Raw genomic sequence first — 16,646 nt, forward strand, 5'->3', positions numbered from 1 at the left:
AATTATGGTTAACTAAGTTTGAAATCGCTGGATATGGGTTATTACACGAAAATTGATGGAGTTTAGAATTAGTTGTTTACAATGTTGTGCTAGCAAAAGTAGAAAACTTGAAAATTGAAAATTATTGACATGATCTATAGTACTCGTAATATTTAAGTAGCTTTTAGTAGTTGGACCAACTCCTTAATATAATACGTAGTAGAAAAAATGAGGGATTGACAATGTAGTTGTGGAGGGCTTGTATAACACTTTACCCAAATTTTGACAAGATGACAAGTGAATGTATGTATATACTATATGAAGGGGAAATATAGGCACACAATCGGACACCAAAATGAGATGAAAATGATAGCATGAGAACCAAGTCTAGTGCATTGTTCGCTCTTCATAAACCTAAAATCATCTTAAGACATTTGTTTTTTTTTTTTTTTTGACAGAACATTTGATTTAACTTAATGCTAAATCTTCGAATTAGATTGCTCTTTACACGAACCAAACATTATTATAACTGCTTAAAAGTTAAAACACGACAAAGTTTCTTAATACAAAAATTCTCCATATAAGGTTCGTTTGGTTGCACATATAAAATAAGGGGAAATGCAAAAATGAAAAATTCTAAATACAGGAGAATTTCTCAATAATTTTTCCATGAATTTTATTTGCGAATTATTTATTCATTAAATTTTATGCACTATAAGAAATTTTTTTTTTTTTTTTTTTTTTGAGGAAAAAAAAAACTTTTTTTAACAGAAAAAAAAAAGAAAAAAATAGTTAGATTCAGTTGCTGGTGATGATTAACGGTTATAAATAATTTAATAATTTGACATAATAACAAATGCTCTTTTTCTTCCCCTTTTATCACTTTTTCATATTCAATTCAGACAAATTACGGTCTCAAGGAAATTCAAATCCACTTACTGTGAGTAATCTTCTTAACTTGGTATTTTGTTTATAAATTTTTCTTCTGATTTATATACTGTTGATTTATATTAAAAATAATTTTATATATGATTTCACCCAATTTGAATTGGAATAATTTAAACCTAATTCTGAAATTGAAATTGTTCATTATAGCATGAATTATACTGGGGTTGCGTTGAATCCCATTTCCCAGCTTTGAATTATTTGGGTATAATTGTTGATATGGGTGAGATTGATCAAATTTTAATTTCTAAAGATTGGATTTTTTTTTTTTGTTGGTTGATTAGTGGGGCAGGTTTAGGAGGAGTGATTGATGTTCAACTGGGTTTTGTTTCAGAAAATGGTGTTGAATTGATTTGAAATTTATGCTGCTTTAATGCTTTTTGTTATTCTGGAATTTGAATGACCAGAAAGTTTGGTTGTCACATTGGGTGTCTAATAATGAAATAATGTGCTAGACTATATATTATTTGTGTTTACTTTGTTACTTGGACTTGAGTACAAGGGTTAGACATGGCCCCACCCACGGGTTACATTGATAGTTCTATGGAGTATGGACACGGTCACACGGGTTAGTTTCAAGTGTCCATGTATTCTTGTGTTGTAGTTGTCTATTGTTGGTTATCTAACACGGGTAGATAATAGGCGAAATAGAGTAAAATTACATAAGTGATCAATGATCAGGTTGCTTCAATCGTTCTGTCTGCCCACGGAACTGATTACTCGTTTTGTTCTCTTTGAATTATCATTCCGGCCTTAGATTATGTAGCTTTTATTCATTTCATCGAGCAAACAGGGATGAAGTCATGGCAAGATTTATGTAAATGAAAGGGAATTTTTGAAAACATCAATATCTAGTCATGTATTTGTTACTCCACAAACCTTAACAGATTTTATAACATCCCTAAAGAGTTCTTGTAGGCTTGATACAAGTCAGGATTCTGGTAGTTTGAAGCCTTTATTGAATGAATTTGTAATTGAATTATATTTCGCGTATAAGTTGATCAGATTGGTCTGAAATTCTACAGGTCATATGCATATTATCTTCTTCTCAACTCTTGTCTTTTGTTGTTTCAGGTGAAGCTGTTGCAAATATGATTAAATTTACATTTTAGTGTGTGAACAATCTAGTGGTACAACAGCTTCTCCCGAATTGAAGAAATTCTTTGCATGATCATTGGTAAAAGATGATCATTCGTTAAGGATTCAATATAATATATAATCCAATGCAGGATTTCGCAGGTAAATTCACCTTATTAATCTGGAGTTTTTTACTGCTGAATTTAGTATGAAGAAAAAGGTTGAACTTCTTTTTTTCCTTTTTTCTATACTTTGAGTTAAATGTATATATGTTCTTCACAATGACGGTCTAAGGCTTTTTATGGACTATATACTACTTAGACTTGTCAAATGTGTTGGACTAGGGTATTTATTTTGCTTTCTTTTTCAAGGATTGTGTATGACTAAGATATCGTAAGGTAGGTGAAGGATCTGAGTTGCAATAGATTGGCATCTTTCTATTAAGTCGTTGCCAACACATCGAAATTTTCGAGTGTTCAATTTATGTCAACATCCATTAATAGGCAACTACGCCGGAATTTTTAGATAAAAGGGGTTTGAGAAATAATATTTGTCACCCCTTCTAATGTTGGCAGGTCATTTTTACTTAATTTTTTTTGGGAAATAGTACTTTTTTAGTTATTTGCATTGTTGTCTGTCTGTTTTTTGGTTGTAATGTTTGCTTAAGTACTTGCTATACATTGCAGATATCGAATACCCTATCTTGACTAGAGTCAGAACCCAAATTGAGGTATCACCAATTCTGAAGCTTACACGAAAACGATGGTGGATGTTAGTGGCAATCAATATTGCCTTTGTTCTTTTAGGCCAAACTGCAGCTGTTCTGCTAGGTAGATTTTACTATGCTGAAGGCGGAACAAGCATGTTTTTAGCAACTATTGTACAAACTGCAGGATTCCCCATACTCTGCATTCCACTGATCCTTATTCCATTACCGCCAAGTTCTTCACCTCCTCCTGATCCACGTACAAAGAAGCACATTGTTATGATCTATCTTTCTCTTGGTGTACTCCTAGCTGGTAACAATTTGCTTTATGCTGTAGGACTTTTGTTTCTCTCAGCCTCTACCTATTCTCTCATTTGTGCAACACAGCTAGCTTTCAATGCAGTCCTCTCGTACTTCATTAACAATCAGAAGTTCACCCCATTGATACTGAACTCGGTGGTTATTCTCTCCTTCTCTGCGGCTCTACTTGCTGTGAATGGTGATTCTGACTCACCAGCAGGGGTATCTAAACTGGAATATTCTATTGGATTTATATGCACTCTAGGCGCCTCAGCAGTGTATGCCCTTCTTCTGTCTCTGATGCAGCTTTCCTTTCAGAAAGTGTTGAAATCTGAAAGTTTTGCCGTAGTTATGAAGATGCAAATATACACTTCACTCGTAGCAACTATTGTTTCAATAAGCGGACTCTTTGCAAGTGGGCAATGGAGGACTTTACATGTAGAGATGGAAAATTTTAACTCAGGACCTCCGTCGTACTTTATGACCTTGGTTTGGACTGCTATATCTTGGCAAATTTGTTCAGTTGGTGTAGTTGGCTTGATCTTTTTGGTATCCTCTCTCTTTTCAAATGTTATTAGTACAGTAGCTCTCACTGCTGCTCCTATTGCATCACTGATAGTTTTCCGTGAAACATTGAATGGAGCAAAGGCAATCGCAATGCTTCTAGCATTATGGGGATTTGCTTCTTATTTGTTTCAGAACTATCTGGATGATAGTAGAACCATGGAAACCCAGAAATCCACAGAAACCGATAGTAGCAATGAGATCCGTAAGGAGTCTTCTTGCGTTGTATCTTTAGCATGAGTAAGCTAGTGGCAACATTCTTTCGGATTTATTCCCTCTGTTTCAAGATTTAAGTCACTGATTGAGTATCTGAGTGTAATCTTATACAGTATTATTTTACTTTATTTGAAATTATTGTAAACAGTGAGTGTCTTGTATAGTTGTATATTAATGAAACTGAGGGAGTAAATTAAACAGACAATTGTAGCGAGATCCCTAAGGGTTTTATCTTGCTGTATCTGTAACAGAATTGAATGATTGGTAACATTTTTACTTTGTTGCTTCAACCTTTGATTGTTAACACTTTATTATCTAAGGTGTCGTTTGGTTGCTATGGGAAATTACTTCCCATAGGAATTTGTATTTCATGGGAATTAAATTCCTACATCAAAATCATGGGAATTGTATAAAGTTGTTTGGTTGGCATGAGGGAAGTTGTAAATCATGGGAAGTTTGACTTACCTAGGGGGGGTTAGGTAATTAACTTCCATGTTTTGTGGGAAGTCACAATTCCCATGAATTTGCAATTCCCTCATTTACACTTTTTATTGTCAACCAAACAACTCATGTATTTTCAAATTCCCATGATTTTCCACTTCCCCCATTTTCTTTGTGTAACCAAACAAATCCTAAAACTTATCCCTTGTCTTATTTTTTTCGAACTTGAACATATTAGTCCTAGATGAATTTTCAAATAGGAATGCATGTTGGGTGTGGCCCCATTATTTTGACGGATAGAACAAAAAAAAAAAAAAAAAAATCAATAAAAGATGAATAGAATCATGAATGTCATGTACTTCCTCTGTTTTCTTTTACTTGCAACACTTCCCTAAAAAGGAAATGTCACAATACTTACAACATACTATAAAAGGAAAGTTACTTTAGGGAAAAACTATACTATTTCCCTTATTTAAAGCACATGGCCCACTAAATTACACTCCTAACAACCACTCATCCTATTTTAAAGTTTATTATATCATGTAAACCCCACATTTCTAAATTACCGCGCTAAAGGGTGTGTTGCATCTAAAAGAAAACGGAGGAAGTACAATATATGACAAGTTGACAGCCCATATATAGACAATTAGATATTGAAGTACAAGACAAACAAAAATTGTTGCAATTTTCCTCTCTTGATATCCTTGTATTGCATTTGAACCACAAAGTCTAAAGCAATGGCACAACCTCTAATTCAACAAGGCTGGATTTTCTCTCAAATCATCTTAATCCTATGGCCTCTACGGCATCTCCTCCATCTCCAGCTTCCCTCTTCGTCGTTGGTAGCATAATTGGTTATCCAACATGGAAGAACCAAACTAGTACCCTGATACAAAATAAAGCAACAACCAGGAGGAAAAACCATGCTAAACTCTGCGTTTTTGCCGCGACACAAGATTCCGGTAATTGGCAAAGACCACCCCCTGGTGTTGACACAAGGATTCATTGGGAGAATGATGATGAAGGTTGGGTTGGAGGAAGCAGTTCAAATGCTAAACAAGAGCCACTTAAACCTGAAACTGAGCAGAAGAATTTACTTGGTGAAAAATTTTCTGACCTGCTTTATTCTTCTGATTCTCATTATAAGTAAGTAGTATTACAGGTTTATGTACAAACGTTATCAACTCGACAACTCTCTAGTACGTATGTTTAATGTTTATTATGCATTTATGCTGATTAATTAGGATTTTCTGTTGTTAATCAGGTTCTTAGGAATACCACCAGATGCTGATTTAGAGGAGATAAAAGCAGCTTATAGAAGATTATCAAAAGAATATCACCCTGATACAACTTCGCTTCCTTTGAAAACAGCATCAGAGAAGTTCATGAGACTAAGAGAAATATACAATGTATTGAGTGATGATGAGACCCGGAGTTTCTATGATTGGACATTGGCTCAAGAGGCAGCTAGTCGCCGAGCAGAGAAGATGAGGATGAAGCTCGAAGACCCTTACGAGCAAGATGTTATGAACTATGAACCAGTCCCTGATATGGTGGATAGGCTTGGTGGGAGAAATTTAGAATTAAGTGATCAAGCAATGAGTGCTCTTACATTTGATGCTATCATACTTGTCTTCTCAATATGCTGCATTGTTTATGCTATATTCTTCAAGGAGTACTAATAGATGTAAATCAGTATTATACACTTGTACAAAAATTTAAGATATATTAGTCTTGATTATACAAAGTGGTTATTGTGTTACTGAGCAGAGTTCTCTGTTGTTGAATGGTTATAGTCTTGTCTCAATCTTTTGTGGTCTTTAGATATGTCAATTGAGAAACAAGAAGTGAGGAAGTCATCAGAATTATATGTTTTAGAATTTTAGCTTAAAACACGTCACAATGAGCTTCTAATAGTTTCATCTATATTTATTATGTCAAAACGATTGATCACTAGTTAATTTTAAAACTTGTTGAAAAATAAATTACACATATATCTAAACTATGAATGATATATTGATAAATTTAAATCACATAGATATTTAAAGAGTCATGGAATTATAGCAAAGGTCTAGCTCAAAATCCTTCTTTAGCTTTTGCTTCTTAGTTCTAATTTATTCTTCGTACTACATAGTACATACCAAGTACAAAGTGCTTATTCTTGACAAATTATAGGAGGGATTCAAATTAAAATACACCTCAAACCTCCATACCAGTAAAAGAATTTGGTAATATCAATGACAACAAAGTTAAGCCATAACATAATCCAATATTGCCTAAGTTGAATAAGTTATTACCTTGACCTAAATCAAACTGAACCGACACATTCGACATGTTCCTAAATCCACCACCCACAACATCGAACAAAAACTTTTTCATTAAAAAGAATAAAGAGAAAGTTTTTATGTTTCACAAATAATATTTCTATGTAAAAATGAGGGATAGCTAAAAAAAAACCTCCCGATTTAAGGATTCCGAGGAATATCCCTTAAAATCGATTCTCATCGCTCGTCCTTATAGCTCAGAATTAAATAAACGAAAACGAATGGGTCATTGATGTTGGGTCGAGTTAAAAAAGAAGACTAACCGAGGCCCAAGAAGAAATTAATACTAGGGTATACTAGCGCGTGAGAGATAATCTCTTGGTCCCTTACAGCTTTACTGGGTCTTTTCTTTCTCTCGTCTGCTAGAAATTTCAGCCATTTTTGTTTTCGATTCTCTCTCTTCATTTCTCTTTCTTTCTCTCTCTAAAGCCATGGCGTTGAACAATGGGTTGCGATCTTGTGCATCAAAGCTCATGAATTCTTCTGGGTCAATCTTATCTAAGCCAGGTTAGTCAGCCTTACAAATCTAGGGTTCTTGTAATTTCCCCAATTTCAAACGAATAAACTCTGAAATTATACGATTTTTTTTAGATCTGTTTGGTGGGTATTACTCATTTTTTATGTGTTTCACGCCCCTCTTCGTATTTTATTACTTAGCTTTTGTTGCATCTGGAAATTTGACTACTTTTGATTTATTAGGATATTGAATTGTATCTGTTTTTGATGTATGGTAATTAGATGTTGGATTTCTATAAATTTCTCTTGAAATTTTCAATTTTTAGAACTTGTAATTGAATGCTGCTTAAGTTTGATCATTTTTTTTTTGAAGGGAGCTTTATTTTGATCATGGCTTTATGCAGCTATATGAATTTTATTGATCATTAGAATGCAATCCTTTTTTTTTTTTTTTTTTTTTTGTTATAATGGCACATTCGTGTTGAGAATCTGTATTACAGTATAATTTACAATGGAGATTATGTAGGTTTATGGATAGGTGAACTCATTGTTTATTAATGGATTAGTTTATCTGATTTCTGGCTTGTGAGGGAGTTAAGGATTTAGATATGTGCATAACTTGGAGGTAGGTGAATGAGTTTGAAGTGTGAATTGGCGTATTAATCTACTGAGGTTATTCAGAGCTGAATTGAATGCGCTTTTATGGATAGTTAGACCAAGAATGGGAATGTAAAGTTGGTCGTATTTATCATGGAATAGGTTGTGCTAAAATATGGGGATATGGTGATTCCTGTTCCATCAAGGAATGATTTCATAACACATATGTTTAGTAAAAAAGTAATAGTTGATGGCTAACTTCTAGCAAGAGTTCACTGCCTTTTTGTGTGGATTAGAATGATTGATTAAATCTTTATTTATCGATGTTGCTTATTCTGTTGATAATTAGGTTAGAACCATATCTGAGATATTATTATAGGGTAAAGAAGTCTGAAGCTATTATTGTTTTTAAAGACAGCTATTTAAGGCTTAGGCAGTTTACGTGGCTGTTCCAATGTCCCATATATGGGGTATATTGCAGTATTGTCTGTTTTTAAAAAAAAATCCGTTGCTCTCTAAGTGCTACCAATAAGTCATACCTTATGCTGGTTGAAACAAGAAGGTTGAAGATGCTGTCAGGTTATTTGATCTTAAACCTGTTGGGGATGATTGTATGCCTAGATTTTGGATCAATTGGATGTTGTTGGAAGGAGGAAGTTTAGTGTCACTCATTTTTGTCTTCTTGGGGTGTTTTCCCTCTATATCTTTAATGTACGCAATACACCTTAGCATGTGAATTATTCTGAGTGCTGCAAAAGGCTGATTTGTACTTGTGATTGTTGTGAAGTCTGAAGCTGATGCAGTATTTTTTATGGACTGGAGCTGCCTGGCTGTCAGTTTAAGGCAGAGAGAGGTTTGGGTTTTGGGAGGGTGATTTCAAAGATCATTGCTTCCATGGGGTGCATGGTGGTGGAGGGTTGCCTCCATGAACCTTGGTCTCTAGTATTATGTTGTCAAGAGCAAGTATGGATGATGTCAAAAAGGGTGGGGTTGTGGAATTAAATTTCAATGGAGTTGCTTCTTCTCAAGATAAACAGTGTCAGTATCGTTTTGGGTTAATTCTGTTGGGGCTTTTTGGCTACATTCAATTGTAGAGATACAAAGAGTCTGGGTTAATATGGTTTTTGTGTTTCTTTATGAGGACATCTTGTCCTCTGGCCTCTGCTGTATCCTTCTGTTTGAGCTTTAATACAAAGTATGTTATTTTTAAAAAAAATAAAATAAAATAAAAAAAAAATTAAACAAAAAGCTTTGTACATGTGAACTACTGCTTCCTGAATGTGGAAGTGTACACCTCCTTCATTGGAGGATTGACCTGAAGTCCTGAATGCTTATTACTTTATTAGTGGTGTACCTTTGGTGGTTATGATGTCAACATGTTTTCAAACTTATTTTCAATAGTTTGTAGCTTTGTTTTCTTATAAAACAGAGGATTTGTGAGATTGTGTGAGATGGAGCTATCTAGCCTTTATGCAATTATTTTGGTGCTTGAATTTTGTGGAGTGTGATCAAGCTGGGTTAGCAAATAAGGTGCTAAGCACCACAAAGAGAGAGGGGAGGTGGGGTTATTAAGTCCAGACACTCCTGATTAGCCTCCAATTCTGCAACTCTTGAAACGTCATAGATGGTTGAGGATTTACTTTTTTTGTGCTGAATGAATAATCATGAAACCATGGGATATAATGGCACGAAAGTTGGATATTGTCTTATTTTAGTCATCCTATTGTAAATATGTGCTCTTTTAGTTTCTTTTGTTCTCTTAAAATTTTAATGTCTGATGGTACAAGAAATATTCAGTTTATCTAAGTTATGTGTTTTGTACTCACAGCAAGCAGAGAATTTCACTCAAGTGGGATGAAAATGATGGGAGGACATGGTCATGATGAGCCATTCTACCTTCATGCAAAACACATGTACAACTTGGACAGGATGAAGCACCAGAAGTTGAAGATGTCCCTTAGTGTATTGGCTGCCTTTAGCATCGGAGTCTTTGTCCCTGTTTATGCAGTTGTTTTCCAGCAAAAGAAGACTGCATCTTAACTTCATTTTAGCTCCTTTTTTCCTATTTTGTTGGAAGCTATACAGACTACCTGAGTTGGCCTTGTATTGTAAGATCATGATGGCTTTTTTCATATCACTTTCAGTTTTCTGCTTGGAATCTTACCTTTGCTAGAACTTGGAAAGGTACATTTGACAATAAAATTTTTGTAATGATTTCTGCCGAATCAGCTACCATATATCATTGATTGTTAAGGTTGTGGTTCAATGAAGTTCTTGTACATTGCATTTGTAAGATTTCACATTAGCCTTCTATATGCATTTTGGCAAGTTCTTCAATGTTGATGGCACGTCAAAAGATTGTAGTGGTAATAGGGTAGCGCATAATTTGGCCCATCTCCAACCTTGGGATCTTGGCCAAAGAGTGTGGTTTTCTGATTTTCCCAATCATGTTATTTCTGTAGCTTCTCTTGATTTAGTTAATTAATTCTCCCTTTGAGGAGTGTTTCCAAAAAAAAAAAAGATTGTATTGGAATTCAAGATGAGACGTAAATTGAGACAAATGACCCAACTTCCCAACACCTCACGAGGGTGGTTTTATATAGCTTGAAATATTGTGAGTTATATGCTTTAACTACTAAATAAAGATAACAATGATATGTAATGGCTGACTATAATGGCATCTCGAAACAAATCCATTTTGAAGCAATCTTAATCATAATTTAAATTTGGCTTTGATCGAAAAGCGAATGCAAAGGATTGAATACGCAGTATTAAAGCTCAAGTTTGTTGCAATACCATGCTGGTTTAATTTTATGACAAGAGCAGTCTTCACATTCTACGATTGATGTGGAAATTGCGAAAACATAACATAGAGCAACTAAATGCTTCGGAACTTGATTTCAACATTGGGAAGTAACCATTTGATTATGAAATTTGGAGGAAAAAAGAAGTTATTTGTGAAACAAGAAGCCAGCAGACACTATTGTACACAACCAGACCTTGCAATCAGTCCTGAGAACGGCAAGAAAATTGCCAAAGAATGAACATCGCCAGAATTACGATAACAATTACTTAGCATTTTTAAGCCTTGTATTTTTTTCAATACTACCTCCTACTATTTGCTTAGGCTCAGCACGTCCAAGAGGATGATCGCTTAATCAATGGTTTCATTAACTTGTCTTCTTCCAAGGAGATCATACCCAAGTGTGATGGATCTTCTAGCATCATTTTTGCCACAAGGTATCCAGCAATTGACCAAGTTTGGAATTTTCGTGCTTGTTTTCCAATGTATCTGCCTTGTTTACCATCATAGTATTCTGGCCAGCCGTCTTTGAGCAAACGGGACTCTGCCAGATCAATGGCTCGTCTTGCAATCTGTGGTCTACCAGTCTTGATGCACGCAGCCGTTAACAACCATAAAAGAACTGCAAGCAGCACAGAAGAAGAGATGGGAAAACAAGAGGAAAGAACATAACTGTTCAATTCTTCAAACACAAGGTAGATATAATAAATGTGATGCAGAGTTGCTATTTCATAGAAATGACCAATAACGATATCAGTAAGAAACTTGAGTAATTACTATTTTACTACTAATAAGAAATTCTGAGGCTTATAGAGGTGTCCTGACCCCGTGCAGCCAGGGCTGCTAGCCTGCTACTGAAGTATACTACTTCAGATAGAATAAAAATCCAGCGCAACCCTAACTGAAAATGGACTGCTAATTTGACCACTTTGTTTGGATAGGAAGAAATGAAAGGAAAAGAAGAGAAGAGAAATGAAGGGGGACAAAATCTCTTGTTTGGGTAAAAGATTGGGGGAAGGAAGGGGAAGGAGAGAGAGGGATCCATTTTCCCTCTCTCTATAATAACCATAATCTCTCCAAAATTGGAGAGATTTGGAGGGAAAATGAAGCTCACCTCCCCCTCCCTTTCTTTTCCCTTCCCTTCCTCCATTTTCCCTCCCCTTCTTTTCCTTCCTTCTTTGCTATCCAAACAAAGCGTATAAGAAAATCCCAAGCATTAGCCATTAATTCGAGTTTATTAAATCTCGTTCAACAAGTCAGAACTCACGACAGTGTACTGGTTAATAGCAAAATCACTAAAAGGTGCAAAAGAGAAATATTGAATGAATAGGCATGCCTCACACGGAGGCATAATTAAATTGCCAACCTATTCATTTGGTATGTCCTATTTATTTCTGTAAAGCAACCTCATGTAGCAGGTGTAAGGGATAATGCAAGTCATCAAAATACGAAGAGAAATTCTTTCTACATAACCATCAAGAAGAAAGCTAAAATAAACAAGAAAAAGGGCAAACCTGGCCAAGATCCTCCATTGTGGTAGCTCCATCTGGTATTCTTGGGATCACATCCTGTGACAATCCGCCATTCATGACTTTCTATGGCAGGATAAGAGATTTTTAGAGGCATTTCTCCCACCAACTCTTCCCAGCGCTCTTCAATGAGATCCATAATAGCCATAGATTGCTCTGGAGTTGCAAGAGAACAAAGGATGGCAACACAATTGCCCAACGCAAACCATCGGAAATCCATCCTTGCTGGACTGACGTTTCCAATGAAGTAACCACCACGTGTAGGCATGAAATCAAAAACCCAATCTGGTATTGAATCGGGAATGACATTAAACTTATTCACAGCTGTATGAGAATATTCTTCTGTTTTGTAGCGGTAGACATCATTTAGTTGACGGAAATCAAGCCAAAAATAGTTTCTCATGTGAAAACTCAATGCATGCAACCGCTTCACTATTCTTTCGATAAATTCCTTCCCTTCTCCATCATGTTTAAGCATAGCCAAAGCACATCTCAGTGACATGAAGAAGAGCGATTGAATTTCAATAGGATAGCCATAAATCCCCTGGAAGATGATCATGTCTCAGAATACAAATGTGGATATTAAGTCAACAGAACAATTTTAAAAGATTGTTATATGGTGAAACCAAAGACACAATGCTCAAGTCATATTAGCATGTAGTTTGACGAGTAGCAACAACCCTTGTCATCAGATTTCATATACAAGAGATGTATTGAAAACTATGTGAGATAAAAAGTCACGTTCATGCACAGTCATTAAAGAAATGATGATTTTAGGTTTGGTCATGTAAAAATATATCATTCTTTGGTAAACTTAGCATGGATTACTTACTTCTGTTTGAATCAAAGGAATGGGCAACCTTTATGGCGATTTGATCAATAGATTTTATCAGGCAACAACTCGTATATGGTGATGGAGCAAGTTAAACTATGACAGTAATGAATTAATGATGATACATATGGTGGGGTTGTACGTATCAATATCATTGGCCAAATCAAATCATACCAATTAAGAAATCAGCATAACAATAAAGATTCAACGACAAAAAAAGAAATAAGAATTTTTGGGATAACATAAAATTTTGAAATTGGAATTCCCTGCATGCATTTGACACATTTTATATGACAGTAGAACAGTCAAAGTCAATGCTCTCTTAAAACTGTAAAAGGACTTATATCCACTCAGTGACCTTTTTTTTATGGTAACCTTAAATTTTTGATGATGAATATCATATGAAAGAATCAGAAAATTTACAGCAGTAAAGAGTTATAGAGAACATCTTACCATTCTCCGATCAATCATTGAGCAACCATCTGCGCAAAGTAGGGTAGGAAATGTGTCAAACCCTTCCGACAAACACAGAGTCATTATAAGCCTCATCCCCCTCTGACATTCCGGCGACTCTGCCAAAGACATATCTCCAGTAGATTTTGTATATGCACGCAACAGAATAATCCACCAGAAACCTGAGTCAACAGGAGCTACCCTTCCGATGGCACTCTCACCAAAGTCCGCAACAACAGTATCTGATTTCCGAACAGGATCATGGAGCACCTTGAAGCTTGCTGGCATTGCCCCTTCCCCGAGCTTAAATCGGTCAACTCTCTTTTCCCAAGCCTGAAGTTGCAGGGTCTTCAACAGGAAATTCTTGACTATATCTGGCTCACCATTCATAAGAAAAGCTAGTGCACTAGGCACAAAATCCCTTACAAACACCTGCAAAAGGAAACATCGTCTCATATTGTTGGAATCAAAACAGTAACAGGTAATACGATAATAATTACAGCGATGTGAATTGTGAAATGAAGATACCTGATCATAATTCAAAACTTCCTCAGAAGCATGATCATAAGCAGCAATGGTACCCACGGGCTGACCTCTAAAGTACACCAAAGATCGTCGAAGAGCTTCCCAAGCTTCGGCAACCATAGGATGTGGCTCAAAAGAGTTCCTAGTCGATGAAGCAGGGGTATCGAAACCAGACCTTGCTCCAGGAGAGTACATGTGATCAAAGTTCTCTACACTCCCTTTATTCAGACCTACGGACAACTCACTCAACGATCTCTCATCGAATGATCTCTGCCTTTCAATATTGAGCCTAGGCTTATCAAGAAGCTTAGACAGGTCAAAATCATCCATCTCGGAAATCGAGCAATGAGAGCTCACTTTCCTTAGCCCAACTCCCTCCATTTCTTCCGGTACCGATAATTCAAACAAACACACACCACCCCCTTCAATAACAACAAAAAGTCCTACAAAAATCCAATTACTTGAAAATCAGAAAATAAGGCAATATATAGGGATCTCAAAGAAAATTCTCCGATAATAAAGACCTAAAATAAACCCTCCAAATTGGAAATACAAGATCTTCAAAGATTCTTTTATGTTAGCCCCCACTACCCCACATAAATATTATCCACAACTATGACTCTAAGAACACATGTATCATGTCTTCTTCACATATATCTTTATTTTTTATTTTATTTTTACAAAAATCAACCTAATCCATAAACATACCTCTAGCACACACTATATATAAGTTCTACAAAATCCGTGGATGTCAACTAACTTAGTTAGTATACTCGAGACCTTAGATCAAATCTCGTCTACAACACTACCCTTTAACTTCCTAAACTCCAACAAAAATTACCAAAACAATCTGCATAACATTAACAATTGCCATTAATTTTATCTAGTATAAACTATATGTAACTCACAAATATCACATTATAACAAAATAAAGCTCCTATATTACAGATTTTAAATAATATAATTAAATAAATTAGCTCATAAAAGCAGATCCATCACAAAATTAAAAAAAAAAAAAATTAAAAGAAAAGCTAAAAAATGGCACATTAAATCTAGCAGTAAAAAAGTACACTAATAAAAGCCTTAAAATCAAAGCAATAATAATAAAAAAATGATGAAAAAATAAGTGTTGGGAAGAGAAAAACATCAGATCTGAAAAGAAAAATGAGAGATCAGAGGAGAGAGAAAGTACCTGAGAGACGGAAAAGTAAAAGTTTCCGGCGAAATCGACGGTGAACGGCCGCCGGAAAATGGAGATGGACGGCGGAGAAGAGAGAGAAAAAAAGGAGAAGGAAAGGAAAAAAAAGAGCATTGTTAGGTGAAGCAGGGATATATAGTGATAATGGAACAGAAAACTAGGAGAGAGAAAATTATTATTTTTTTATTTTTTTAATTATTTGTGAGTGAGTAGAGTGAAGGGAGTGACCGGGAACAGGGGATAGCCGGTGAGAAATGGCGCACGAGGGAAATAAGGGAGACTGGGAGAGTAGGTTGAGGAGACAAAACGACACAGTTTCAGATGGGTTAATCCACTTGGTTTGGTTTTCTTTAGGGTGGTTGGGTCCGTTGACAGCCTGACACCTTAGCTGTTACTGCCATTTTTCGATTTATACTTTTTTGTTTCTAAATACTCCGTATATTCCTGTCCAAAAATATATATATATATACTCCGTATATTACTTCAAAAAAAAAAAAAGTATTGTATACAAAATACAAAGGAAAGTGTAATTAAAATACAGTATAATTATGGAGTATGTTTTCATTGATTATTTATTGATCGTGTTTAATATTACTTTGCAGGAGTTTAACGCGTATATTCTAAGGAGTATTTTCCTATATATTATACTACGTACTATATAATACGTATCTATAAGGTTGAATCTTTGATATAAAAGTAGTTCATTTGTTTATAAATAATTGTTTGTGTCTAACTAAATTTTCATTATTAAGAAAGAAATCGTGTAACATACATTTTCATGTTTAGCTTTAAAAAAATGCATAATACGACATAAAATAATTTAAACGTCAAATTTGTTACTCCGTAGTTGTTACCAAACTTGAAAATAAAATCAACATATTTTCATAGGAATTAAAAAGTACGGAGCAATTATTTCAAGCAAGTAATGTGTGGGCTCGTTTGGAGATTTGATATATCAAGCGAGTACCCACGCAAATAAATACTCAGTAGACAATAAAAGAAAAAAATGTTGTTAAATTGAACTCTACTAGCAATCAATGTCTATTTCATGTGAAGTATGATAATGCACGCCATACAAATGAGGATTTAATTTTGTTTGTTTACCTTTCTATTTTATTTTGGTTACTATTTATAGATATGTTGTTTAAAAATATATATATATAAAAGAAAACCTATTATGCATTGTGTATATATAATATTTATATGCATTGTGTATAATATTGTTGATTGATAGGCGAATGATATAATTTACGGGTTTAAAGTATTTGTGGTACTAGAGTAGATTAGTAATTTATATAATTACAATAATGTATGTATATCAAATAATTTCTCTTTAATTTCCTCATATTCTCAATTAGTGTTTAGCTAGCTCACTAAATTAAATACTAGATCAAGAAATTGTGAGTAAGTTGATACGTATATAGTACGTAGAACCATTAGATAAAGGTATAATATGGAGTGATAAAGAATAATAGTGTGATAAAATATCTATTTTTGGACTATGCACATAAAGTATGTGTTAGAACTTAGAAGATGTACAATAGTTTAAGTAGTATTATTCCTATAATGTGTCACATTTATTTTCCATGATGGAATATAAATAGCTAGCTAGCTAGTTTCGTTTTTAGAACGTAACTATAAAGTGAACTATTGAAGAATTTCATTATGCAATGTATGAATTGAAGAAGAATATGATCAACT

General features: G+C 34.7%; 4 protein-coding genes across 4 annotated transcripts; 3 read left to right on the forward strand and 1 right to left on the reverse strand.

Annotated features, from left to right (window-relative positions):
* The first annotated feature begins 766 nt into the window (after positions 1-766).
* On the forward strand, positions 767-4,077 carry LOC145638680 (putative purine permease 11). The gene is made up of 3 exons (XM_081689668.1): positions 767-919; positions 1,999-2,163; positions 2,688-4,077. The coding sequence occupies exons 2-3, from the start codon at positions 2,148-2,150 to the stop codon at positions 3,809-3,811; spliced, it is 1,140 nt and encodes a 379-aa protein (XP_081545794.1). The 5' UTR covers positions 767-919; positions 1,999-2,147; the 3' UTR covers positions 3,812-4,077.
* An 857-nt stretch (positions 4,078-4,934) lies between these two features.
* Positions 4,935-5,990, forward strand: LOC145638681 (NAD(P)H-quinone oxidoreductase subunit T, chloroplastic-like). The gene is made up of 2 exons (XM_081689669.1): positions 4,935-5,374; positions 5,493-5,990. Exons 1-2 carry the CDS (start codon positions 5,022-5,024, stop codon positions 5,908-5,910), a joined length of 771 nt encoding a protein of 256 aa, XP_081545795.1. The 5' UTR covers positions 4,935-5,021; the 3' UTR covers positions 5,911-5,990.
* Positions 5,991-6,884: 894 nt separating this feature from the next.
* On the forward strand, positions 6,885-9,871 carry LOC145638683 (uncharacterized). Its single transcript, XM_081689670.1, has 2 exons — positions 6,885-7,059; positions 9,434-9,871. Exons 1-2 carry the CDS (start codon positions 6,984-6,986, stop codon positions 9,643-9,645), a joined length of 288 nt encoding a protein of 95 aa, XP_081545796.1. The 5' UTR covers positions 6,885-6,983; the 3' UTR covers positions 9,646-9,871.
* Positions 9,872-10,499: 628 nt separating this feature from the next.
* On the reverse strand, positions 10,500-15,093 carry LOC145639757 (putative alkaline/neutral invertase D). Its single transcript, XM_081691080.1, has 5 exons — positions 14,940-15,093; positions 13,751-14,190; positions 13,223-13,654; positions 11,923-12,481; positions 10,500-11,030 (listed from the first exon to the last, which is right to left on the reverse strand). The coding sequence occupies exons 2-5, from the start codon at positions 14,126-14,128 to the stop codon at positions 10,735-10,737; spliced, it is 1,665 nt and encodes a 554-aa protein (XP_081547206.1). The 5' UTR covers positions 14,129-14,190; positions 14,940-15,093; the 3' UTR covers positions 10,500-10,734.
* Between the last annotated feature and the right edge of the window lie 1,553 nt (positions 15,094-16,646).

The sequence above is a fragment of the Chenopodium album genome, chromosome 7, assembly GCF_948465745.1.
Source record: "Chenopodium album chromosome 7, dcCheAlbu1.1, whole genome shotgun sequence".
Lineage (NCBI taxonomy): Eukaryota > Viridiplantae > Streptophyta > Magnoliopsida > Caryophyllales > Amaranthaceae > Chenopodium > Chenopodium album.

Excerpts from the sequence above, each read along its gene's own strand:
- LOC145638681 (XM_081689669.1), top strand. The coding sequence starts at position 5,022 with ATGGCCTCTACGGCATCTCCTCCATCTCCAGCTTCCCTCTTCGTCGTT. Across the intron at positions 5,375-5,492 it reads TCTTCTGATTCTCATTATAA|GTTCTTAGGAATACCACCAG; the intron begins GTAAGTAGTATT and ends GTTGTTAATCAG.
- LOC145638683 (XM_081689670.1), top strand. The coding sequence starts at position 6,984 with ATGGCGTTGAACAATGGGTTGCGATCTTGTGCATCAAAGCTCATGAAT. Across the intron at positions 7,060-9,433 it reads GTCAATCTTATCTAAGCCAG|CAAGCAGAGAATTTCACTCA; the intron begins GTTAGTCAGCCT and ends TTGTACTCACAG.
- LOC145639757 (XM_081691080.1), bottom strand. The coding sequence starts at position 14,128 with ATGGAGGGAGTTGGGCTAAGGAAAGTGAGCTCTCATTGCTCGATTTCC. Across the intron at positions 13,655-13,750 it reads AAGTTTTGAATTATGATCAG|GTGTTTGTAAGGGATTTTGT; the intron begins GTATCTTCATTT and ends TTCCTTTTGCAG. Across the intron at positions 12,482-13,222 it reads CAATGATTGATCGGAGAATG|GGGATTTATGGCTATCCTAT; the intron begins GTAAGATGTTCT and ends ATCATCTTCCAG.